This window comes from Loxodonta africana, chromosome 6 (assembly GCF_030014295.1).
Source record: "Loxodonta africana isolate mLoxAfr1 chromosome 6, mLoxAfr1.hap2, whole genome shotgun sequence".
In the NCBI taxonomy this organism is placed as follows: domain Eukaryota; kingdom Metazoa; phylum Chordata; class Mammalia; order Proboscidea; family Elephantidae; genus Loxodonta; species Loxodonta africana.
Genome location: NC_087347.1, coordinates 81,030,713 through 81,057,665, shown reverse-complemented (window position 1 = coordinate 81,057,665; position 26,953 = coordinate 81,030,713). Strand labels below are relative to the sequence as shown.

Here is a 26,953-nt window from a genome sequence, read left to right as displayed (position 1 = left end):
CTTCAATATTAAGCACCCCATACAGTTGGAGCAGGTATTTATGATCATAAATCTAGAAAAACCAGAATGAAGCAATAGGGCTCAGTCTATAACAGTGCTTTTCTTCAGGTTCACTGCCAAATGTAATTCTGCTATAGCCAGAAAGCAAATATGTAGGCATTATTTGCTTATAGTCTACGTTGTACCATCAAAAAATCTACATATAGTTTAAAAGTGCTGGGATATATTTTAGCCATTTCAGTCCAAATAGAGCATTTGAACATTATGTCACATGTAACAACAGACAAAAAGTCAGCATAGTAGAAGCTGAGGAAAAATATTAACCAAGATGCAATATACTTGAGACAAAAAAATAAAGTGACTTAATAAAAAGAAATGTGAGCCTCTTAACTGCTAAAGGGAGGCCACTCTATAGATAACAAGCATTTAAATATCAACAAGACTCTACAGAAAGCACAGTTGAAATAGTAATTATAAAAATATTGTCCCTCCAAAGTTTGCAAAACACAAGGCATTCTGATAGAAAAAAAATTAAGCACTGAAAGTAGCCACAAAGTCTGTGACTTAGTTCATAAATCCATAAAATATTGTCTAATAGTCCCAAAATCTTGGCACGTTCCTTAACCTTTCTGTGCTATAGCGAAATACGCAGGAACAGGAACAACGTCCCCACTGCCTACATTTCCCATAACTGCCCAATATTTTCTTCTTGGTAGATGAGAAAACTAAAGCATTTAAGAAGAAAGGATTTCTTTGTGGTTCTATCCAGGTCAGATTTAGATTTCAGTTTTCTCATTTCTAAGCAAATAACTTTCCACGTCTACACTGCCTTCCCAAGCACAGATAAGGATATCTTTCCCCAATAATGGTAAACAAAAAATAAATAAAACAGATTAAATAAAAAAGTATTTGCTGATCCCCACCCTCTTACCCTCAGAGTGGCTAAAGAATAAGCACCTTCCTTAGCTAATCAACCTTGGTGATAAACAGTGGAATAAAAAAATTTTTTTTTTTTTTTTTTTAGACCATGAATATTCTTCAACGTACTCAGGAGGTCGGGTGTCTGGTCCCAGATCTCGGTGTAAAGAAATCCTGTCACTTGCAAAAGCATTAAAACAGTGCTTTGCTTCCCCGCGTTCTTTTTCCTTTTGCTCTTCAGCACTTAAATTTGTTGTCTTGAATGCTTTACCAGAAGCACCGGGTGCATTAGAATCCTGAGGTGGGCGGTCAAGAACAGGTTTTAATTCTGCTGCTGTATAATATCCTTGCAAACAGGGTCTCTCACCAACATCAATATTTTGCCTGACAGGTGCTCCTATCTGCATTTTTGGCATTGCATCTTTAATATTGTTTACAGCTTCTAGCATGAAATCAAACATCTTGTTTTTGCTTTTCATGTTTCTTTCCATCCTTGATTCCTCTTTGGAATATTCAACACTTACTTCTCTTTGCATTAAAATCAAAAATACGATAAAGAAAAAAATTACTGCACCAAGCTTCCAGAACTTGTTATGGTAATATCTTTTAAGAGGTAATTTTACTAGTCGCCTTAGGTGAGCCATTCTGACATTAAAAGCTTTTCACTTGAGAAACAACAGTTATAGTTTCCTCTGTTGCTTATATTTTTTATCATAGATTTGCTGGCAAGAAGGTTTCCTTAAGTGGTAATACCTATAAACAGAAATGATAGATGGCATTAGTAGACATATATTCCTACAGGTATGTTTCAATTCATTCATTCAACCAACAGGCGAACATAAGCTATAAACACTGTGCTCTCACGGTTAACAGGAATTCAAAGATGTCTTGCTCTCAAGGCAATTACACTTCTGGAAGAGCACAGTTGCTAAAATTGGCTACTATACTCTATTGAGACTGTGAAATATTAGTGACCTCTCCCCAGAACAAGACATATTCTTTGTTAGCTCTGGCTAAATCTATTGTATAATATGCATAAATTATTTTTTATAAATATATTTTGAGTTAAAAAAAAGAGGATATTTTACACTTGATAACCAAAGGGTCAAAGGACTTCATTAAACTGATTATAAAGAAAGGGCGACATTATAAGAAAACAAGGGCATATTGAAGGGGTACTGTCAGGTATACATCTAAAACAAAAACCAGTTGCCACTGAGTTGATTCCAACTAATGGCAACCCATGTGTGTCAGAGTAGAAATGTGCACCATAGGGTTTTCAATGGCTGGTTTTTCAGAAGTAGATCACCAGGTTTTTCTTCTGAAGTGCCTCTGGGTAAATTCAAACTGCCAACCTTTTAGATACCAGCCTTTTGTGCCACCCAGGGATTCCACATCTAAAATAGTGGTCTTTATTTTATGTAGTTTGCTCTAACCTATGGGGCCCTGGTGGCGTAGTGGTTAAGAGCTTGGCTGCTAACCAAAAGAGTTGCAGTTTGAATCGACCAGACGCTCCTTAGAAACCCCATGGGGCAGTTCTACTCTGTCCTATAGGGTCACTATGAGTCAGAATCGACTTGACGGCAACAGGCTTATTTGTTTTGGTTTTTTATGAACAGCTACTCTAACTAAACCAATTAAGATTTATGAAGAAGTTTTACTGACAAGTAAACTAGCATTCTCCCAGAAATAAAGCTAAAATATTGCTCATTAGATAGTACTTGTGAATCCTGACAGAACCCACAAAGACAAGAAAATCAAGAGCATCTGATTTGTTGTTTTATAACAGTTATTTTCAATATCTTACACAGAAACAGAATCTAATAACAAAAAGGAAATGGCATTAAGTGTTACTTGAAGTGTCTCTAGGGAGGCTATAGAGATCATTGAGTTACAGGGGCAATATTTGGTTTGAAAAAGCACTGCCTGCAGTTGTCCTAAGAAATGAGCAACAATTTTACTAAAGCCTATTATCCACCGCCAGGAGCAAAAGAAAGAAAAAAGAAAACACTAATGACTATATTTAAATAAGAAAACTAAGGTCTGAGATGGATTCTCTGGCCTTTAGCAGGAAAATTTTAAGCTGAATAAACAAAACGGGCACAACTTAAATATTTAGTTCTATAGTCTACTTCGGAAACCCTGGTGCTGTAGTGGTTAAGCTCTACAGCTGCTAACCAAAAGGTTGGCAGTTCAAGTATGCCAGGCACTCCTTGGAAACTTTATAGGACAGTTCTACTCTGACCTATAGGGTCTCTATGAATCAGAATCAACTGATAGCAACAGGTATAGTCTACATCTAATTGGATTGCTCTATCAATGAACCACTGGCTCCAGAAGATAACCTCAATAATGATGTTCGCTTCCTACAAAAGTGAGCGATTCCAAGATTTCTGATCTTTGGTTATTTCACCAATCTCATATAAAGATTAAAATCACCTCTTCTCCATTTTCCTTTGTCTGGAGGCTTAATATAAGAAATTGCAGTTACGTAATTTCTTACGTGTCAAGTTTACACTAAGCTGTGACTACTAAAATAAAAGATAGCCCTTACCTTCAAGGCGCAGAGACTAGTATGAAATAAGGCAAGTCAACAGGCAGCTACAAAGCAGTGTGATACGTACGTGGACAAGAGTCCAAGAAAAAAATACGGGAGGGTAAGGAGAAATCTCAAGGTAAAAATTTTCCAGAGATGACACCTTTGAGCAGAGTCTTGAAAGAGAATTAATTCCTAGGCAGGTAAACATGAGGGAAAAAGAGTGAATCGCAAATGCAAAGGCACAAAACCAAGAAAAGACATAGCCAGTCCTTAGTACAGCAGAAGTGGAAGGCACAGGCTAGAAAGTCAGTTAAGCTTAGAAAAACCAGTTCGTGAAAAGTCTTGTACATCTTACAATGAATTTGGAACTTAGCAACTTTATCCTCAATGAATGGAATAGAAAGAATTAAACAGTTTTAAGGAAGAAAGATCATAAGCAAATCTATGTTTAAAAAGACCACAGGCTCCTCAGCACAGTAAAGGGGATGAATACCAAAGAGATGAGAGGAACTGGAAAGCTGGAGAGGACTGTTCCAAGGGAGTCCAGAAAGTGGAATCAAACAATGAGAGTTGGCGAGAGAAAAGGAAAAATTTGAGATGGATGGGTAAAGTGATGACATTAACAAAAGGCAGGGAATATAGAAAGAAGGCTAGATTTGGGGTGGGAATTGAGGAGATAATTTGTTCAATTTTGGAAATGGAAAATTTGAGATGCTGGTAGGACTCCCAAGGCAAGTTTCAGTGGTCAAAAAGATATATGGAACTGGAAATCAGGGAAAGCAAAGGAGTAGGTGGGGAGATGACAGAACTAGATCCTTCCACAGTACTAGTGGTTTTCCCAAAAACCATATTTGTGGGTAGGGTGGGGAATGAGAAAGAAGGATGCAACTAATGAGGCAGTAGAAAGAATTTGGGGGTGGAGGGATATAAACTATATACAAGGAGTTCTTCATCAGCAGGACAATAGGCCTGTCATTGTGTATGTTTGTGTACCCATCTAAGAAGTCACTCAATGAGTAGGTTTTAGTTTAGGACATCCCTAATGAGGGAGTCAAGGAAAGTTCATGAAGGACATGGATAGTGTCTCCTTTACTCATGGTTATTTTTCTGGCACTTATGACACTGTTGGCTACATAGTCGGGACAAAAAAAGAAAAAGAAAAAAAAAAAAAAACACTGCCATTGAATTGATTCCAACTCATAGTGACGCTAGAGGACAGAGTAGAATTGCCCCATAGGGTATCCAAAGCTATAAATCTTTACAGAAGCAGACTGCCACATCTTTCTCCCATGGAGTGGCTAGTGGGTTCGAACTACCAACCTTTCAGTTAGAAGCCAAGTGCTTAATCACTGTGCCATCAATGCTCCTCTTATAGTGGGCACCTACCCAATAAATGTCTGTTTACTTGAAAAGGGGAGAGGGGAGAACCAAGATTTCCTTTATTATTAGAAATAACAAAACAATAACTAACTTTTGCTGAATGTTGATTAGGTCTCTGGTACTATAACACATAAATTCTCACTTAAGCTTCCAACAACCTTGTAATGTATTATATTATTCCCATTTTACCGACAAAGGCACTAACAGTCAAATAGATTAAGTGGTTTGGCCACAGCCTTCATTTTAAGTGGCAGAGCAGGCATTCAAACTCAGGACTGATGTAAAATCCCACACTTTTTGACTAAAGGTATCTGAAATAAGGTCTTTAAGAGTCAAGAAATGTCACCCCAAATGTAAGAGGATAAGGGAAAAAGCCTGGGGAAAAATATAGGTCCATAACCCCTTATTCAAACCTGATGGGACCAGATGTGTTTTGGAATTTTTTTTTTTTTTGGCTTTTAGGAAGGTGATATTTCGCACATATGTGTATTAAAAACACCCCTGCTAGGGACCTGAGACAGCACCTCATAATCAAACCAAATAATATTTTTACAGTGAAATATATGAACATACATACAAAATACATTAAAAAAAATACTACAAATAATCTCACATCACTTGAGGTAAGGTTTTGTAGACAAACGAGTTAAAACACTTTTCCGAGCTTTTTTCTTTTTAAAAAAATATATCTATAAAGACTGAGGATGAGATTGATCTTGACAATGGAGGATTAAGAGGCTGAGAACCTTTTAGTGACAGAGTCTGGCAGTGGGAATATGATGCTTTGCTCTTTTCAGATTATTTCTGGAGTCTTCTGTTATCAGTCGTCGATCACTCAAAGAGTCCAGCCAGCAATTTTCATAAGACTTTTCTGTCCTTTGATGCTAATGTGCAATAACAGGTTTCCATAAAGCTAAATTACACTCAACATTAAGCATCTCCATCAATGGTCCTCAACTCAGGATACACATTAGCAGAAAGCTCTTTAAAAATGCAGCGCCTTAAGCCCCACTTCTGGAATCTGATTTAATTGTTCTAGGGATGGGGCCCAGGCACCGTTTCTGTTGTTGGTTTAAGCTCTCTGGAGAACTACAGTGGGCAACACGTTTGAAAATCACAAGTCTAGATCACAAATCAAAACTAGCTACCGATAAAAAAAAAAAAAAAAAAAAAAACTGATAAGGAAAAAAAAAACAAAAAACCAAACCCATTGCCACCAAGTCAATTCCGACTCATAGCGACCCTATAGTACAGAGTAGAAGAACCCCACAGAGTTTCCAAAGAGCACCTGGTGGATTTGAACTGCTGATCTTTTTGTTAGCAGCTGTAGCACTTACCACTGCACCACCAGGGTTTCCTGATAAGGAAAGGACTGTGTTATCCAAGGGCCAACCATGTTATTAATATCTAATACCCCTGAAGACAGTTGTTTAAAAATAGATTCCTGATGTAAATTGAGCAGAAGTTATTTAGCCACAAAGAGATAAGACAAAATCCAAAGCAAGAATGACCCAAATTTCCCTGAAAAGACTCAGGGATTAATGACGATGTGAATAAGGCATTGCAGTTTTATTGTAAATTATGATGTTATAAAAACCAAACCCACTGCCATCGAGTCGATTCCGACTCATAGTGACTCTCCTAGAGTCAACATTTAACTGGATTCAGAAGTTTGAAAATTGGGGGAAAAAATCAGCAGGACAGCAAACTCAAGATATAACAAGTTACATTTGTACATGAGAAATGACTGACATAAAAATTTGTTCTTCTTGTACTCTTTCTAAAAGCCTTTCAAACATATCTATCTAAAATGATCATTTATTAATTATGAAAGATCATAGTCACAGAGCAAGGGTGGGGAGTACCAGGAAATAATTTCTAAAAACTAGAAAAAAATGTAAAGGTCAGAGAACTTCTCAATTTCTAAATTTCTAAAATAAGAAATTAAAATTCAGAGACTGTCTTAAAAATATTATTCTATATGTAAGTATATGTGTAGACATTATAAAAAGGCATTAATGATAAAGAAAATATTCATAAAATGAGACTTTGAAAGACTAACAACATATGTACAACTGTAATAGGCTATGAGACTTGGTTAAAATCCACGGATTATTCTCAGGGTAAAAATATGTTTCTGTCTGAACAGAAAGACCTGAAATCTCACAAATTTAAATAATCTAACTATAACGCTATGGCTTCCAGTTCTTCAGACCAGTGCTTCTCAAACACTAAAGTGACCTGGAGATCTTGTTTAAATACAGATTCTGATTCAGAAGGAAAGAGCATGAAGATAAAATCAATCTTTATCATCATTGCTGCTTTTCCTGGTAGAAAAGTACACATTGCAGGAATGTTATATTGTTAGTTTTGCTTAAAATTTCCAACTGAGGCAATACTAAGCAGAACTTCATAAATGCATGTAAAAGTAACATTAATAAAATAAAAGATAGCTGCTCTTTCCATTGCTCATTCCTGCATTGTGACAATGTTGTAGTGTGTCTATTGAGTCTATTTGGACTCACAGACACAATATAGGACAGAGGAAAACTGCCCCATAGGGTTTCCTAGGCTGTAATTTAAAAAAAAAAAAAAAAATTTTTTTTTTTTTACATTTGTATGGGAGCAGATCATCAGGTCTTTTCTCCTGCAGAGCCGCTGGTGGGTTCGAACCACTAACCTGGCAGCCAAGTGCTTAACCATAGCACCACCTGGGCTCCTTTTGTGACAATAAACTTTCACAATTCCAGGGATTTAAGGTCTGGTACCAGTTGAATTTAATTGGCACAAAGCCTAATTGGCATATGAGACTTCTTGTGACTGAGTTAAATGCCTGGCTGTAGAGAGTTAAGGGGAACCACACTAAGCAAGGAAATACACAATTACATCCCAAAATACTAGTGTAGATTGTAGATTTAAAAAAGTAGACTACCGTGAATCAATACTCCGTTGGCTCTTTGCCAGGCATTATCATCTTGATTTCCTAATCAAATTTTAAAAACCTTGCCATGATAATAAACCCTTAAGTGCTTGGGCAAAAATTTTATTAAGTACCCCTCATCTGCAGGTGAAAGTGTTAGGGAATAGAGGGGTGGCAGGAAGGAATTTCTGCTTGCATTTATTGGTAGAATTTAATTTCATAGTGACTTGCTACAGTGGTTTGTTAGTTTTGATTACGTTTCAGTGCATGTTCACAACCTCGCCAGCAATTCCTCTGAGCAGAAAGTGACTTGAGGATGTGCGAGAAGAGACAAACACCGATGCAAAGCCAACTGCATTGAGACAGCCCAAGCAGAGGAGCAGGAGCAGACACACCTGAAAGCGCCCCGCTAAGGGCAAAGAAGAGTTGCTCTGAATGCCTAGAAAATACCACCACTGAAAAAGAGGTGCATGCAATTGTCAGAATGCAGGACTACCTTCTGAACAAAGACAGCTACAGGTCATGGGAAAAAGGACAAGAGTGACAGATTTGATCAGTGCTTACTGTGAGGCATAGGTTTCAATAAGGGGAAGGTCAAGGCAGTCAGACATCCAACTCTACCTGTTACAGCTTGGTGCAAATAAATACAAAGGGAGCTGCACTACCCATCGGGGGTCCCAAACTCCCTGCTACCACATCTGCACCTGGGCATGAATTTCACAAATATCTGAACTATGCGTACAGAGTATTTATGCATTCTGAAGAGTAGAGGAATTTTAAAGAATGATTAGAGTGGTTCCACATGAGTCACTTAGCTGATTTTTCCCTTAGACAGAAGCAATGCATTTTAAAAGGTCTGTCCATTTAGCTATTTACTTGGTAAGTACAGCTGATTGCTTTTGAATTAGAAGACTGAAGCCACATAGTGATTTGAACAAGGGAAGTTCAATACAAACAATTATGGGGAGGGACTGGAGTAACAGGGAACTGGCAAGAAAGGGGTAAACGGAATTCTAAAGAACACAGGAGTAGTAGTTATAAGAGACAACCATGATCCCTAGGGCTGAGATAAGTCCCCAAGGTAGAACAACACCCCCCTCAATACCAGGGCTGAATCCAGACCTGGCCGAAGAGGACATGGCTTTGGCACGCTAATGGTAGAAAACTCACGAGGTGACTTGCTGGTGGGATAAGTCATAAATCTGCCCTCTGGGGTGTCAAAGGAGGCTGTTCACAGGGAGGTATCGAGCCCGTGAACTAGAACTTAGAGTTGGAGAGGTTGTTCTCTGCAGGAATCCAATGCACTTTCATGTGCAGCAGGAGCCAAGATGGCTGCCATCTGGCTGCCTGCTCATACAACTTTCTTATACTTCTCAGATCTACCCAAGCTCTGTCTCTTGTATACCATTTTCACTTGATGAGAGATTGTTGCTGTGCATGGCGAACTTCATGGCTAGGTAGGTCAAACAACACTCAGTTAATGATGGAAAGTTTGGTTCACATCTGATGCCCCAGAGTTATTCATTCAGTCTCCACCTTGTAGCAAGTGAAAGGCTGTTTATCAAAGGCGGAATAGTAACCTGTTATAGTGGGTGTAATGGATTGAATTGTGTCCCCCTAAAATATGTGCCAACTTAGATAGGCCATGGTTCCCAGTACTGTGTGGTTGTCCTCCATTTTGTGATTTTCCTGTGTTATAAATCATAATCTCAGCCTGTGGTTAAAGAGGATCAGAGTGGGATGGAACACCCTTGCTCAGCTCACATCCCTGATCCAATGTAAAGGGAGTTTCCCTGGGGTGTGGCCTGCATCACTGTTTATCTTATAAGAGATATAAGGAAAGGGAAGCAAGCAGAGAGAGGGGAACCTCATACCACCAAGAAAGCAGGGGTTCCTGTGCAGAGAAGCTCCTATTCCAGTGGTAGACTGATGACAAGCACCTTCCTCCCAAGCTGACAGAGAAAGTCTTCCCCTGGAGCTGATACCCTGAAATTGGACTTCTAGCCTACTAGACTGTGAGAGAATAAACTTCTGTTTCTTAAAGCCATCCACTTGTGGTATTTCTGTTATAGCAGCACTAGATGACCAACGCAGGGCATCGGTGTCCTTCAAAGTCCCAGAGGTCTGCACTGTGATTCTTCTATTTGCGCTTGCCAGAGGTCCATATAGCATCTTTCTTAACCGCGGACACTTAGAGATTATCGTTGGATCTGCTAGATCTTAAAGCTAAAGTTATCTGGAAGACAACTTGCACTACCATCCTGGACTTGCTGTACAGACTTCTCTTGCTCTGATCAAAACCAAAAATTGATCAGCTTTAGTTGAAGGGGCACATTCAAAGGAAACCCTGGTGATGCAGTGGTTAAAGCACTTGTATGCTAACCAGAAGGTTGGCAGTTCAAACCCACTAGCTGCTTAGCAGGAGAAAGACGTGGCAATCTGCTACCATAAAGATTCACAGCCTTGGAAACTCTATGGGGCAGTTCTACTCTGTCCTAAAGGATCACTAGGAGTCAGAATCGACACGATTACAGGGTTTTTGTTTTTTTTTTTTTGGTAGCACATTCAAATGTTGTATATGATGCCTCTAAAATTCAAAAAGGCTCAGTATAGTGTATCTCTTTTTGTGGTAGGTTGTGTGAGGTGCAGTTAATTTGATTTCATGTTGGAAGGGGTATCTTGATATACTCCAGATCACTGAACGCCCAGAAACATCACTGAAATGACTGCCCCTGATTTTTCACGGGCTTTATTTATTACCCTTTAGTTCTCATTTGCTTTGGTAAAACATCAAAATTGCTTGGTACTTTCCACTCACCAAATACATTCGACAAAATATCAATGTAGTAGACCAGGGTGACTTTTTGTAGAAGGGCAGGATGATTATCAAGACCTTTAGGACAGGAGAACTGACCTAACCCTGAGGCAAGATTCTGAAGCTATATTATTGGTCCTAATCAGCAAAAGTAAATTGCTCCTGGTGCTTCTTCTGAATTGGTATGGAGAAAAAGGCATTAGCTAAGTCAACAGCTTCATATCAAATGCCAGGGTAAAAGTTGATTTAATAAGTAAAGATACTACATATGAGTCAGCAAATACATTTGGAGTCTTTCCTCGGTTTAGTTTATGACAGTCCACAGTCATTCTCTGGGATTCATCCAAATTCTGTACAGGCCAAAGAGGTAAGTTAAAGGGGATGGGATAGATATCACAAGTCTTATTTCAAGACTTTGATGGTGGCATTAATCTAAGCAATTGCATCAGGGATATGGGATGGCTTCTAATTTACAAATTTAGAAGAGAAGGAGTTTCAAGGTCTTCCCCTGAACTTCTGTCATAATGATCCTCACTCCATGATGTCGAGAGCCAATGTAGGGATTCATTGTTATCCAGTAGGTCTATTATATATTAAGGAACTGGAGATATAACCACAGGATGGATATGTGGACCATCTGGGCCAACTGTGAGTCAGGTTTGAGCTAAGACTCCATCTATTACATGACCACTGCAAGCTCCTACTTTGGTGGAACACGATGGCATTTTGGGGTCCTCAGGTATTAATATGAAAGGTCCATGTATTTCTTTTTTTCCAATGCAGACTGTCATGCAATGAATGATGTCCCCCCAAAAATGTGTGTATCAACTTAGCTAGGCCATGATTCCCACTATTCTGTGGTTGTCCTCCATTTTGCGATTGTAGTTTTATGTTAAGAGGATTAGGGTAGGATTGTAACATAACCCTTACCCAGGTCATCTTCCTGATCCAATGTAAAGGGAGTTTCCCTGGGATGTGGCCTGCACCACCTTTTATCTCTCAAGAGTTAAATGGAAAGGAAAGCAAGCAGAGAGTGGGGGACTTCATACCACCAAGAAAGCAGCACCAGGAGCAGAGCATGTCCTTTGGACCCGGGGTCCCTGTGCCTGAGAAGCTCCTTGACCATGGGAAGATTGAGGATAAGGACCTTCTTCCAGAGTCAATAGAGAGAGAAAGTCTTCCCCTGGAGCTGACGCCTTGAATTTGGACTTTTAGCCTACTTTGCAGTAAGGAAATAAACTTCTTTTTGTTAAAGCCATCCACTCGTGATATTTCTGTTATGGCAGCACTAGATGACTAAGATGCAGACTTTCTAGTAAATGACTGCAGGTCCCTTTATGGCAGGCTTAGAAGAATGGTGAGGCAATGGTGCAGGGCTCTTCTTCAAGGGGACTTGGTCTCCATTTCTATCAAGTGGCTCTGAGTCTGTAAAAGACTTAGATCTAGAAACTGGGTGAGAGGCCATGACTTCCCACTGTGGCAACTAAAGTCAACTTTTTGGCTACCAGGTCTTAAATTTTGGCTGTTGTATAGATCAAGTGATTCTCTAGAAGCTTCTATTTCAATAATCAGGTACACCTATATGTCCTGCTGCCCATTACAGCAGATGTTCTCACTGCCTTTGGTGGTAATATGCTGCCACTTGGCTTCTATGGAATGTTATGATGGGATCCCATCATTTCCACTGAAATCAGGAAACCAATCTCAGAGGCCTACAAGAAGAGCAACTACAGAGGGCTATTCCTCAATACCTTAGTGAAGGGAGTGTCTTCTGGGCCTTCTCATGGAGTATAGCTGGAGAGTGGGTATGCAGGTTGAGTGCCACAAATCCAGTAAAGCATTCATTTTTTAAAGGATTCGAAGGTCTCAAAAGTAGTGGAGAAGCTATGCTTGCATTTTTCTCCTTCGCCCATTGAGGACCCAGAATATTAAGGGATGGGGTAATGAGAGAGGAAAAAGCTAAGATTGCTTACTCAGTTCCTATCACTTTGCACTCGCCTTTCTACAGGTTTATCCACAACTAATTTAGGAGATACTCATTCTCCATCTCCCATTATCATCTAGAAAGAGTGTCAGCAAACTTCTTGCAAAGGGCCAAACCAAAAAAAAAACCAAACCTGTTGCCATTGAGTCAGTTCCAACTTAGATAGTAAATATTTTATCTGCAGGCCATATCATCTCTATTGCAATCACTCATTTCTGTTGTTGTAGCTCAAAAGCGGCCACAGATAATTCCTTAATGAATGGGTGTGGCTCTTTGCCAATAAAACTTTATTAAAAAAAAAAAAAGGCAGAGAATCAAAATTGGCCCAAGGGTCATAGTCTGCCAACCCCTGCTCTAAAACTTAAAAAAAAACTACAACCTCAACTTTTAGAACTATCCCCTTACTCACCTCACACAGATGTAAAAGAATAAAATAAATTCTTCACAAATCATCCGTACCATCAATTCTACAAAATTATACCTAAAAGCATGTCTTTAAGATTAGGTTATACATGTGCCTCATTTGAAGCACACAATACCTTCTATTTACCCAGCTAAAAAAATTCCTGCATTGCCCACTCCTTATAGTTAAGGTATAAAACCAAAAAATCAAACCAAACCTGTTGCCATCAGGTGCACTCTGATTCCTAGCGACCTGTAGAACCAAGTAGAACTGCCCCATAGGGTGTCTATGGAGTGGCTGATGAAGTCAAACTGCCAACCTTTTGGTTAGCAAACAAGCTGTTAACCACTGTGCCACCAGGGCTCCTAAGGTATGAAAGGCCTACTTTAAAATACAAGTTTCAGTTGGAAATAAACCTGCGTCAGCCTGAACTTTAATTCTGCTTTTGACAGCTTCCCAGAAATAAGGCAATTTTCCTCAGGACCATACAGAGGTAATTACCATACAGTGAGGCATAGAAGGCAGATACTGAATGCTAAATTCCACTTAGGGAAGGGAGGCTTACTTAATTCTTTAGACAAAGAGGAGAGGCAGAAATAGATTTTAAACAGAGTGATGACCTAATCAAACTGAAATTTAGAATGATTATCCTTGAAGCTGTGCTAAATGTGAAAGTTTGGGGGGGGGGCGGGGCGGGGAAGTAGGGAAACCAGATAGAAGGCTGGAGGCTATTATTAAGAGTAATCCAGGCAAGAGATGAGCAGAAGGGGTATGGAAGCTTGGAAAGAGATCTGGGAGGCAGAGTTAGCTGAACTCAGCAAATGAATCAATGTGGATGCCAGGGAAGTTGCTAAGTATTGATGTGTTCTAGACTTGTTGAAAAGGCTCTGATGATGAAGTGCTCTCTGCTCCAGATTCTCTGCAAAAGTAATCCTGTATTTATGTTTGCAGAGGAAAAAAAGCCCACTGAACACTAAAGCAGGTGATAACAGAGTTAAAGGGTATAAGAAGGGGACTGAAATAACAATGGAATCAAGCTTTATCCAGTTCAAAAGTTGGTTCATACCTGAAAACAAAAGCTATGAGCAAAAAACTCAAATAAAACAAGGAAAGCAATAGTTTGCATTAGGCACTCCCTGCACTATTAATTGTCCTCCCAGAATGGCCTGGTTTTACTTACTCTCCTTTCAGATTTTGTCCACTTTTACCTTATCCCATTTGGCTTATAATTATCATACGTCCAGTAGTTTGATAACTGAACATATAAATGAGGTGTAAGAATAATATCTAGGAATTTATTCTACAAATATGCTAGTCCACAAGTAAAATGACATACCTGTAAGCTTATACATTGAAGCATTGTTTTAATATTAAAAGGTTGGAAACAACCTACAACTCTATTATAGGGTACCAGCTAAATAAATTATGCTAGTCATATAATGAAATATGCTGAGTGAAAAACAAAGAAGCTACTTTATAAGATGATATGATCTCAAAAATTTAGTTAAATAAAAAAAAGAGCAAGATTTATTTGCATTTCAAAAAGTAGGGAAATATATACATATTGCTTGTAGATAAGAAAAGGACAGCACTGGTTTCTGCCAGAGAGGAAAACTTGTTGACAGAGAACAATGGTGAAAGGAAGACTCATACCCTTTCTTACTTTTTAAAATTTCTGAACCATGTGGATAGAGTTAACTACTAAAAATAAAATATAACAGAAAATGTAAAGGTTGTTGTTGTTAAGTGCCGTCGAGTTGGTTCCGGCTCATAGCGACCCTATGCACAACAGAATGAAACACTGCCGGGCCTTGCACCATCCTTACAATCGTTGTTATACTTGAGCTCATTGTTGCAGCCACTGTGTCAGTCCACCTCGTTGGGGGTCTTCCTCTTTTCCGCTGACCCTGTACTTTGCCAAGCATGATGTCCTTCTCCAGGGACTGATCCCCTCTGACAACACGTCCAAAGTATGTAAGATGCAGTCTCGCCATCCTCACTTCTAAGGAGCATTCTGGTTGTACTTATTCCTAGACAAATTTGTTCATTCTTTTGGCAGTCCACAGTACATTCAATATTCTTCTCCAACACCACAATTCAAAGGCATCAATTCTTCTTCGGTATTCCTTATTCATTGTCCAGCTTTCACATGCATATGATGCGATTGAAAATACCACGACTTGGGTCAGACACACCTTAGTCTTCAAGGTGACGTCTTTGCTTTTCAGCACTTTAAAGAGGTCCTTTGCAACAGAGCTATCCAACGCAATGTGTCATCTGATTTCTTGACTGCTGCTTCCATGGCTGTTGATTGCGGATCCAAGTAAAATGAAATCCTTGACAACTTCAATCTTTTCTCCATTTATCATGATGTTGCTCATTGGTCCAGTTGTGAGGATTTTTGTTTTCTATATGTTGAAGTGCAATCCATACTGAAGGCTGTGGTCTTTGATCTTCATCAGTAAGTGCTTCAAGTCCTTCTCACTTTCAGCAAGCCAGGTTGTGTCATCTGCATATTGCAGGTTGTTAAGGAGTCTTCCTCCAATCGTGATGCCCCATTCTTCTTCATATAGTCCAGCTTCTCAGATTATTTGCTCAGTACACAGACTGAATAGGTATGGTGAAAGGATACAACCTGCAAGATCTCGTTTCTTAATTCCATGCAACATTTCTCATGAAGCTACTGTAGGATGTGGCCCATCCAAATGAGGGAAGAAATAAACAGGAAAACACTGCATTATGTAAGAAATAGGGAATCCATTAGAGATGTCAGCAAAGGGCAGTCCCAAAAACGGCTACGGAGCAGGCCTAAAGAGCAACAGCCCAAAGTAGAACAAGAGGCCAGATGGCTTCAGGAAGGACAAGTAAATTTCAAAATCTTCATACTGAGAAGATTTTAGAATACACAGAAATAGTAACTGATACATGGAAAAACTAAGTAAATTTTTTAAAAGTATATTATTAACTCCAGGATAAACCAAAAATTCTGCAAGTGGGAAATCATACTCATCACACGTTTGCTTGGCTCAGTAATGAGCAATATTTGCATAATCATAATAAATACTTAGTGAATAAATCTTCAAATGCAAACAAAAGAATGTGAGAATTACACTGGGATGTGGAAGAATGGGAAACCCTGGTGGAGTAGTGATTAAGAGCTACGGCTGTTAACCAAAAGGTTGGCAGTTCAAATCCACCAGGCGCTCCTTGGAAACCCTATGGGGCAGTTCTACTCTGTCCTATGGGGTCACTATGAGTCGGAATCCACTCGATGGCAGTGGGTTTGGTTTTTTGGTTTTGGTGGAAGAATGGAAAGCAAGAGTGTGTGTGTGTGAAAGAGATAAACCTTCATCTATGGTAACAGGAAGTCAGAACACAATGTCAAAAATCAATACACTAAAAAAAAGTAGTATAAGCATGTTAATTTAAAAGGTAACTACCAAAAGAAAGATCTAGAGAGGTGAAAGTGGTTACCTTTAGGCAGCAGACAAGGGGGAGTTGGGAAAGGAAAGGAAGGACTGATTGGATTTTTATTGTTATTGCTCTTATAAGCCTTTAAATAGCCCTATTTAATTTTATTTACATATAACTAGAGTAAAACTCAATAGTAAAATAATAAATATGGACTAACTGTTTTAACAGTTGTTATGATGATAAGTATTAACTATTAATTGATAAGAGCCCTGATAGCACAGTGGTTAAGAGCTGTCACTGCTAACCAGTTCAAATCCACCAGCCACTCCTTGGAAACCCTGTGGGGCAGTTTTACTCTGCCCTATACACTCTTGCTATGAGTCGACTCGATGGCAAGGGCTTTTTTTGTTTTTTTATTACTTGATAAAAATATAAAGGCATTGATAGCTAAAATCTAAGTTTTAAAATTTTAAAAATTCGAGCTATATATTAAAGTCAGCCCCCTTTGTGAAGAAACCTTAACTTTAATTTTTCAAAGGTTAATATTCCCAGGACTTCATCTCTTTAGCCTACTGTCTTCACTCTAAACCAGAATCTGGGTGCGGGGGAAGACTAGTGAAAAATTTCAACTATAAAACTGTAAGTGCTGAAAAAAAATGGGAGCTTTAGCTGGAATCTGAAGGATGAGTGGTAACTAAAAAACAAACCCATTGCTGTCAACTATTCCAACTCATACCGATCCTATAGGACAGAGGAGAACTGCCCCACACGGTTTCTAAGGAGTGACTGGTGGATTTGAACTGCTGACCTTTTGGTTAGCAGCCAAATGTTTAAACACTGCAGCACCAGGGCTCCAAGTGGTAACTAGGTAGGCCAAAATGAGGGGGAAAAGTGTTCAGACAGGGAGAGTAACACTTGCAAAGGCCTAGAAGAGGATCCCAAAGGTAATAAAGGGCTTTAGGCAGAGGGTAACATGACCAAGGAGTCCTTGGGTGCTAAAAATGATTACTGCTCTCCGCTGATAAATCAGCTGCAAGGCTGGTGGTTCCAGTCCACCCAGAGGCACCTCAGTGACCTACTTCCAAAAAACCAGCCATTGAAAACCCTGTGGAGCACCGTTCTACTCTGACGCACATGGGGTCACTATGAGTCAGAACCAACTGGATGGCAACTGGATTTTTAACACGATCAAATGTTTTGAAAAGACCACTCTGGCTACAGTACCGTGAAACAACTAGAAAGAAGCCAGAAAGAATGCACGTCGACGTATAGGGGGCCACTGCAAAAGTCCAGGCGTGACATGATGGTAGAGATAGGAGTGGAGAAAAGCGAATGGGTTTGAGAAGCATTTATTTAGGAGGTACAACTGACAGTATCTGCAGAAGGACTAACTATGAGGGTTAGGGGAGGATGGATGCATCCTAGGAATCATTTGCCTTTTTTTTTTTTTTTGTCTAATCCAATTCAATTATATTTTTAAAGTTTAAGTAAAAGCTGCCCCCCTTAACTTCTCACCAATAGTATTATACTCAATTATGTAATATAAACAGAAGCTGGAAAACATTTCAAATACAAAGTTACTTTCCATTTCTAAACAGTAAAACTAAGATCTTGGAACAGAACCAAAAGGCACAAAAATAATATGGAATTCACAGGAATGAGATGGGTATAACAACAATCCAAATTAAACAGACTAATCAAGTACAGGGAAACAATTTTCCAACTCTGTAATTTTTGTGGTTGCTTTCCATAAAAAGCAAATCTGCTTACAGTGTCTGCCCAATCCCTCTGCCCTTCCTGGGCCACTTTCACTCCAACATTTTTACTCTACAATAGGCTTAAAGAAAAAAGAAATTTTGCGTGATTTGTAAATAATCTAACACACACACATATAATTTCCCTCATGGGCTAATTTCCATTACTCCTTATATTCAAAAAAGAAGATCCCTGGAATTGACAGGTTATTAAATGACTATTGTTAAGTATTTGACATGTAGCCTTGGTTCTGCCTGTTTGCAATCTTCAAGGATATAGGTGGGGTAATCAACCGTACCAGAAGGAAAAAAAAAAAAAAATGAATTCTTGAAATTTGTTAGTGAAATAATTTAATCCTGTAACTCAGGGTACACACATGATCATGTAAGATAAACAGAACATATGAAGTGCCAGCCTGGCTTTAGATTTACAGAAACTGATACTTCTCACCCAATTAAATCTAAACCGAATTCTCTGAACTTGATAGAGAGGTGAATGCGATCATTTAAGTGTCCTTTTAGGAGAGACTTCCCTGTTTGCAAAAGCTGCTAGGAAACCTAAATCCATCCCAGACTCCTCCCTCTTCCTTGCTCCACTACTTATAAGTGGACAGCAAGCCACATCAATTTTACCTCCATGTTATCTCCTATCTATATTCTTCATCTCCTTTGTCGCTGCCTCAGCTCAACCCCTCACCACTTTTCACTTGGATTTCTCCAGTAGCCTGCCATGTTATCTCTACATTGTTACCAAAGTGATCTTTTTAAAAGCTAAACTGCATATGCAAATTTTCTCCTTAAATCTCTTTGTCAGGCCCCCATCGTTGTTAGGATAAAATTTATGAGAGACAGCTCTCTACAGCAGATAATTTGGTTTAAAAATAAAATGGACCCTACTCAGTACTGAGTGATATTAAACAAGTCAATCTGTATAGATTTGTTTTCTCATCTGTATCAGGGGATACTGTCACCTATATCATGGGCTACTCTGAGAATTAAAACAAAAAATCATGAAAGTGCTTTGTAAACTGAAAGATGCTATGAAAAATCTCCAACCTCAGTCAAACACAATTCCCCATCTCTCTCAAGTTTATATATGGAAGAGGACAAAAAGAGTCATTCACACATTCGTTGATGGAACTGGATAGTATTACTAGTCAAGGAAGAAGAAAAAAATGGATTAAGACAACAGTCCCCACTCTAATGGAGAATGTGGATTAATGGAGAGACAAGCACAAAAGCAGGCTGTAATTGTACATATCACCATGTATAAAGTGCATGACAGAAGTATGCACAGGGCCTCACCCAGCTCAGCTGTATGTAGAGGTGACGGCCAAAGGGGTACAGTTTCCTAAAGGAGGTAAGACGTAAGTTGTATCTAAAGAACCAGTAAGAGTTATAAGCTAAGAGGAAAGGTACTCTCAGCAATTGGGGGTACAAAAGAAAAGCACACAGGAAAAAAAACAGTGAAATCGGTTTCTGGAATATAAACTTTTTTGGCTTATGGCCTGTAAACCCAGAATTAGGAAAGAGTCAGATTCTGTGGGACTATTTTAAGGGCTGTGGGTTTTATCTTGTGAGCTATGGCAAGTTATTAGAGGATTTTAATCAGAGGAGAGAGAAGCTCAAGTTTACATTTTGATGGAGATCATCACCTCAGAGGCTCCGCTAAGGATGAATTAGAGGTTGACAAGACCTTTCGCTGAGCTGTCACGATATGAGGAGGCGTCTGTGGTACCCCTGTAAAGATCTGAGAAGACCGTGAACTATGGTAGTAAAAGTGGGAGGAGATTTGAAAATGAAAAAAAAAAAAAAAAGTTAGGTGCAAAACTTTAGGAGGATTCAGTGATCTTATGGTTGTAGAAGCTAAAAGAGTACAAATTGACCTCAGGATTTCTGCCATGGCACCTGGATAGAGGTACAGAGCCACAATCCCTTCTGTACAACCCCTGGGACCTAATGTATTTCAAAATCTGTAACTTTTTGGATTTTAGAAAGGTGAAACGGTTCACATTGCCTATATTACACAGCGCCTGGGGCAGTACCTTGTAATCAAACATGTGACTTTTTCTGCATTGAGATACACAGATAGTCTCACCAAAAGTGATACACGATAAATAGCTTCCTGACAGTTCACTCAGCTTTTACTCCAAATGAGTTCAAGTCATACTGTGTTGACAAATAAGTTACAAAAAAAATTTTTTGTCTCCAGTGGTTTTTTTTTTTTTAATCTTGGAATCGTGGATAAGAAATGGTGAAACTATATTAATGTCTAAAAATAGTACACAGGAAATGAAACAGGTTTTTTTTTTTTTAATGTAATGAAGGTACTGTTTTAAACATGCATTATCTCAGGTGCTTATGACAAATTAAAAATAGCCAGTAAGCAATGAGACAGGTGAAGCAAGTAGTTGGGACAGTTTGAAACTGAAACAATTATAGGGAAAACGTGCACAAGAGTGCACGCTCATACTCTCTAGTTAGTGTCAAAAATATGAACCCAACTCAAAAGATGACTCGAGATTTCATCTGTCAATAGGTACTAATGACCTGGAATTCAGAGTCCTACTCAGTTTCTGCTTTGTTAATGTACTTTTTTATTTTACCATTGGCTGGCACTGATTTGAATTAAATGGTGCCACTGACAGTCCATGAATTGTGTTAAAATTACCCAAATTACACAAACCCATTAATCTGACACTAACTAGATACATAATTGGACAGGTAATTGAAAATGCTTTCTTCCCAATCTGATTTTTATATCCATAAATGATCTATGATTCCAAATATATTGTTACTCTTTATGGATCAGAGAAGTGAATACACAGAAAGATGATGTGCCATTGATCATTTCCAAAACATTAAATACAGTGATACTGTTTTAGGAGAAAATGTCCTTCCACCAGGAATGTGAGAACAGGTTAAAATTGGAAGTGTCTGTGGAAGGCTTAACCACCCAACCAGACTTCTAAGGCTGCATCCCTGCAGTCACTGAGTGGGATATCTTGCTCATTTCCTTACACCTCCCTACTACAAATACATAGGCAGGTCTAACACAAAAGTGTAAGTGCACCGGTCAGGCTTTGGGTAAGGGAGGAGCAGGATGAGAAACCTTCGAGCAGGAAGGCTTCTGAGAGGCCCCAAACCCTGCAGGGCGTGTATGGGCTTAGGCCCCTCCCAGTGTCTGCACACTACCCCATGAGGATGGTTTCTCAGTTTCCTCAATTGTTCTCAAGGTCTCTGAACATCAGGGTTCACTGCCAGAGGTCACTGGATCTCTGACCTTTCTAACATCAGAGAAGCACCAGGGGAAACCAAATTGTTTTACTCTGAGCTTTCTATGGAAGGGTTGGAAGGGCTCTATCAATCATTTTAGGTTTGGGGAATTCAGACTAAGCGTGTTTCCTAACCTCTTTCACCTTTTTCACTTCTAAGCAAAAACGGAAGGAAAAGAAAATCATACTTCTGAAAACAATGATATACCGACTACTGGCAATATATCTTATTTTGATATTCTGTGTAGTCTATGTGTCGATTCACATCTCCTGAATTATACAGCATGAAACCACTGGCTACTCACCTTTTGCAATGCAAGTTTAAAAGATATACTCCGCATACATTATTAGCACTGATTGAATCTCTCAATCTAGTCTCTTTGAGGGAGGCAGGAGTGTGAGTCCTATAATTCTTCTCTTAATTCTTCTTTCATAATAAAAGAGGAAACCGTGAAAAGTTAACAGAATACAAAGCAACTAATAAACTGGCTTATATTTTTCTTTAATAATCTTTTTCAGATTCCACCCAGCACTGTAGCTCAGCCATAAACTTACAGCTTAGAACAGAGCTGGACAGAAATCTTTTTCTCTCTCAAACCTTCACTTGATAATTAGCATCAAAACTCCCTCAAAATAACCTTTACAGTTTTTTCCTGCTCCCCCCCCCCCCCACACACACACTACAGTATGCTGGGAACTCATTTAAAATCCAATAACGTACAATGAGGTTGCATACCCTTCCCAATATTTAAGAGATTTAATCTGGCAGGAAGGATCTAGAGTCTTAAACTCTCCAAACAAATGCTTAATTAGGTTTGCATATGATTTATGAAAAAAGTACAGTTTTATTTTCCCTTTGTGTGTTTGTAGAAAAATCCGCCTTTAAGAAATGTAAATTCAGTAAGATACAGCATTTTCACATTGTTTGTCTGAGCTCTTTAAAACCGAAAAAAAAAACCAACCAACCAACCAGTTGTCATCGAGTCAATTTTGACTCATGGCGACACCATGTGTGTCAGAATAAAACTGTGCTTCAGAGGGTTTTCAATCGTTGATTTTACAGAAGTAGATTACCAGGCCTTTCTTCCAAGGCACTTCTGGGTGGGTTCAAACTTCTAACCCTTCAGTTAGCAGTCAAGCACTTAAATATATGTGCCACCCAGCGACTCCTCTGAGCTTATTAGTGATCACAAAATCAATATAGTGTGTTGAGACCAACATTTTTTAAATAATAGACAATATCTATGAAGTAATATTAAATGTTTTGTGAAACTTGTTTCATTTATCTTACACACAGTAGAGTATACTGAATTGAGGCACAGAATGCATTTCTTACTAAGGATTGCAGTAAAAAAAAAAAAAAAAGAGTCTAAAAAACACTAGTATTGAGGAAGTGTACCTGCCACCCAAAAATCTAGAGTACTGTAAATAGATGGATGTCCCTGGGGCTCTGCCTCATAAAGCTCGTATTTAAGCCAACACAAGAAAAGTTCAGAAGAGTAAATTATGTTGTCCATGTTGACTAAAAAGTTAACTGTGGTTCTGAAACACCAAGAAAGGATTAAAAATCTCAATCCATTTGGAATCTTCAATGTATATGTGATCCACAGTGAGAGGAAGGGCATGGCGGTTTCACTGAGTCTCCCTGAAGTCAGACATCACCGGGATATGTAGGAATTAAGGTAAATCAGAGCTGAACAGAGAACAGGTGACCATTCTCTAATTGCAAATATCTTTACCCATTGTCGTTGAGTTGATTCCAAGTCATAGCAACCCAACAGGACAGAGAAGAAGTGCCCACAGGATTTCCAAGGCTATAATCTTTATGGAAGCAGACTTCCACATCTTTCTCCCATGGAGCAGCTGGTGGGTTCTAACCCCTGACCTTTCAGTTGGCAGCCAAGTGCTTAACCACTGCACCACCAGAGCTCCTTGTAAAGATTGTATAAACCATAAAAAAGAGAAAAAAGATAAACACCTTATGATAAGAGAGAATGTGCGTGGTGAAAAGTAACATGAGTTAAGTCACTGGAACAGTAATGCCATCTCTACCACTAAACTGCTGGGGGAACTGAAGTTAGAAGATCTCTTTTGGCTTCAGTTTACCACAAACCAGGTGGGTTGATTGGATCTCCAATGTGAGAAGGGGGACCTCAGAATGCTAGGGCTAGAGAAGATCCCTGATTTTTTTAAGGCCTTATTACCTTAATCTAGGAAAGATAAGTGTGGTTTTTCCTATTTTACAGGTGGATTAACTGAGGCACACTCATGACATTTCTCTCTAGATATAACAGTAAAGATAGTCTGATAACTTTTGGCCCAATAACCAATGGAGATTAAATTAATATTCCAAACTCAAGGAGCAACACCTACACCTAATTTTTAAATAGTATTTAGCACATTTGTTTCTCTGTATAGTGACAAGATTAAGAGGGCAAGTGGGGCTCTGGAGAAAAACAGAAAAGCATTGGTTGAAAGTATAATTAAAAATTATGTCCAGAAAAAAAAAAAAATGCTCTGGTTGGTTTTTTAATTGCACTTTTTTTTTTTTTTAACTATATGTGTTACCTACGGCATTTTAAGCCAAATGTACAATTTTAAATATTTTAAAACTTAGCAAAGATAGAACTAAACAAACCTAGGTGGTAGAATTGCCATTTATTAGAAATTTTATGTAAAAGTGTTGGTTAAAAGAAAGACGCTATGTACAAACCAACAGCTGAAGATGTTTAAACTTTCATGTACACTATTAAAAGCATACTTTTAATATTAAGATTAAATATTTAATATCAGATATTAAAAGCTCAATGTAAAGAAATCTAATTATAGAGTATGACTTTAATCTCATGTACTTTAGCTACAAAGAAAAATTTATACAGGAAAAGAAGATTTTCCTGCAACAAAATTCCCAAATAAGATGCAGTAATTTTTTTAGTTTAAAACAATAGAACGTATTTGAGCTTAAATGAATATCTTCATCATGTACTGCAACTTTTATAGTAAGTGATGTTAGCTTAACATTTTCTAAATACCAGAAAAATTGGTAAATTTGATGTGGTTCTAAAAAACAGAGAGAATTCTTTGAGGACTTAAAGAAGGAAATAAAAGACTAAGGTAAGCATCAGCTTCATCCTCAATTCTTAAGCTTCAGAAAAGCCTAATTAGTCAGGGAGGGGAATTTGGGCCTGGCACACCCAGGATCAGACGTGGCAGGATCCTGAAACAAAGTTTTGAACCTTTGAGTCATATGCCACAAGGAAACCATAGCCGCGATATACAGGTCCTTAAGTCAACAAGGTTGGAGCCCTGGTGGCTCAGTGATGAAAGTGCTCGGCTGCTAACCGATAGGTCGGCAGTTCCAAACCACCAGCGGCTCCACGGGAGAAAGATTCGGCAGTCAGCTTCCGTGAAGATTTACAGCCTTAGAAACCCTGTGGGACAGTTCTACTCTGTCCTATTGGGTCGCTATGAGTCGGAATCGACTCGACGGCAATGGGATTGGGTTTGGTTTTGGTTTTGAGTCAACAGGTCCTTCAACGAGATGGTGTGCGGTTGGTGCGTGGCAGTTGGATTTCCTTCTGCCACGAAGAAAATAACTCTTCCCCATCAAACCGGAAAGTGGGCGCAGCACTGGCTTAGAATGCGCACCCGGGAAAGTGTAGAGACGAGACGAAACAGGCAGAGAGGGATGTCCGTGTCGCGACCACAGAGCGCTTTCCAAACCGCTTGGAAACCATTTAAATGGCTCGGGCGGCCGCGGTTTCCAGCACAGGACTGTCTGGGGTCCGGCTGGGAACGTGGCCAGGCGAAGCCATGCCCTTTCGCGTAGCGGGCTTGGCAGTCCCCGGCACAGGGGTGGGAGGCGACGGGCAACCTGTTAGCCCAAGTGGAAACGCTGCCGCCTCGCGCATGGCCCACCCTCTCCTGCCCATCAGCGACCCTCCCAAGGACGGGTCTGGGACCACCAGGACTTCGGCCTGGGTCCGGCTTTTCTGGCGCCTGCCTGCAGGGACCGACAAGGGACACCGTGGGCAAGACGGGCGGCGGGACGCCCCCTCCCCGGATCCCTAGCGCCCTTTCCGCCTTCCCCCGATGGGCAACTGGAACTGCTCTCGAGACAGTCTCCAACCGGCCACCTGGACCCTAGCCCTCTCTTCCACACGTGAACCTCCGCGGTTGTCCCACCACCCCATCCGAGGCTGTTCGGGGGCTACCGATCCCCCGCTCCCGACTCGCCGGCTTACCTGGCAGGTGGGCAGGGCAGGGCGGCTGGAAGCGGCGGCCAAGCAGGAGCTGGACGTGGGCCGGGCGCCAGGTGCAGGTGGCGGCGGCGGCGGCGGCTCCGGTTGCTGTCGCTACAGTTGCCGCTCAGTCGAGCTCCTCCTCTGCCGCCTCCTGACTTCCCGCTGGGCCTCCTGCGTTGCCAGGAGAGGCCGAACCGAGGCTCCGCTTCCTCTTGGAGTCTCCCAGGTGAGCTCCAGTCTGCGACGTCGGCAGGGGCGAGGCCCCCGTCCCGCGCCTGCGCGCCAGACTTCTGCCCCGCCCAAGCCCTACCTGAGCGCTCCAGGTGAGAACCTGGGACCGCGCGAAGGGGGGGAGGGTGCCGCCGTCCAGCCCACGCGCAGCCGCCGCGTGGATTCTGTCGCTCCTCAATCCTCGAGACTAGTTCTCCTCAGGAGTCGTGCCTCCCAGCCCGTCTACACTTGAGGAGTTCTGCACTGACCTGGTGGCAATGGTCACCTTGTAACCAGAACACACAGGTCAGGGTCCTCGGGGAACCAGAAGATCTAAATTTCCCCACACACTTCTTCCATTACTCTTCAGTTCGCCAAAATGAAGAGGCGAGCTGCCTGCAAACTGGGGGGGCTCAGCGCCTGTGAGGACCACTTCATGACAGCAGCAAGTGTCGGCTCATGTGGTTTCCTCCGGCAGAGTTCAGCAGCTTCTGTCACCAGTTAGGTTCCTAAGTTATTGAGTGAGCTTCCTTCTCCTGTAGTCTTGGTTTCATCAGTTGACTCACTTCAGCGCAGCTAGTGGTTTCCGTTTGTGTAAGCACGCGCTGTGGTAGGGGCGCCTCACAACCCAAGGAGGAGCCTCCCTCTCCAAACAGCCTCTGGTATTTGGCAGAGCCTCGCCAATTTGGGGTGCACCTCCCCTTCCTGGGTTGCTATCTAAAGGCAAACCAATTCTCAGATGGAAAGAAAACAGGGACACCAGAGAGAAACCTGCTGTCCTCGTTTGGAAAGACTGTGGCTTCCTGGATAAGGCTTGCTTCTACTGCAGGTTTGCTTAAAAGCTCAAAATCTTTTCTGGAAGATGAGAACTCAGACACTTGATGGGTTTTACCGTTGTTTTTAAGACAATTTTTTTAACTACCTTTTTTTTTTTTTTTCCTTTTATGATATTTACAATAAAACTTTCCATTTCAGCCTTTCTTCTGCTGGTATGACAAACATTGTCACACCCTAAACTAGGACTTAAAATGACCTTTATAACTTCCTTTGAATTGATTCGTTTATTTGGCTTTGGCTTCAATGTACATAGGAATATA

At 40.2% G+C, this 26,953-nt stretch overlaps 1 protein-coding gene across 2 annotated transcripts in view; it reads right to left on the bottom strand.

Annotated features, from left to right (window-relative positions):
• The window catches only part of GALNT3 (polypeptide N-acetylgalactosaminyltransferase 3), a 63,515-nt gene extending 37,072 nt beyond the window's left edge, over positions 1–26,443 (bottom strand). Inside the window, exons 1-3 of one of the 2 annotated variants that reach the window (XM_023542876.2) lie at positions 25,647–26,443; positions 21,708–21,829; positions 1,048–1,671 (exon numbers count right to left, since the gene is read on the bottom strand). In XM_023542876.2, the coding sequence (XP_023398644.2) occupies positions 1,048–1,562 (515 nt within the window). In that variant the 5' untranslated portion in view covers positions 1,563–1,671; positions 21,708–21,829; positions 25,647–26,443. The remainder of the gene's footprint in view (positions 1–1,047; positions 1,672–21,707; positions 21,830–25,646) is intronic. The other variant, XM_003405819.4, reaches the window with a different exon arrangement.
• Between the last annotated feature and the right edge of the window lie 510 nt (positions 26,444–26,953).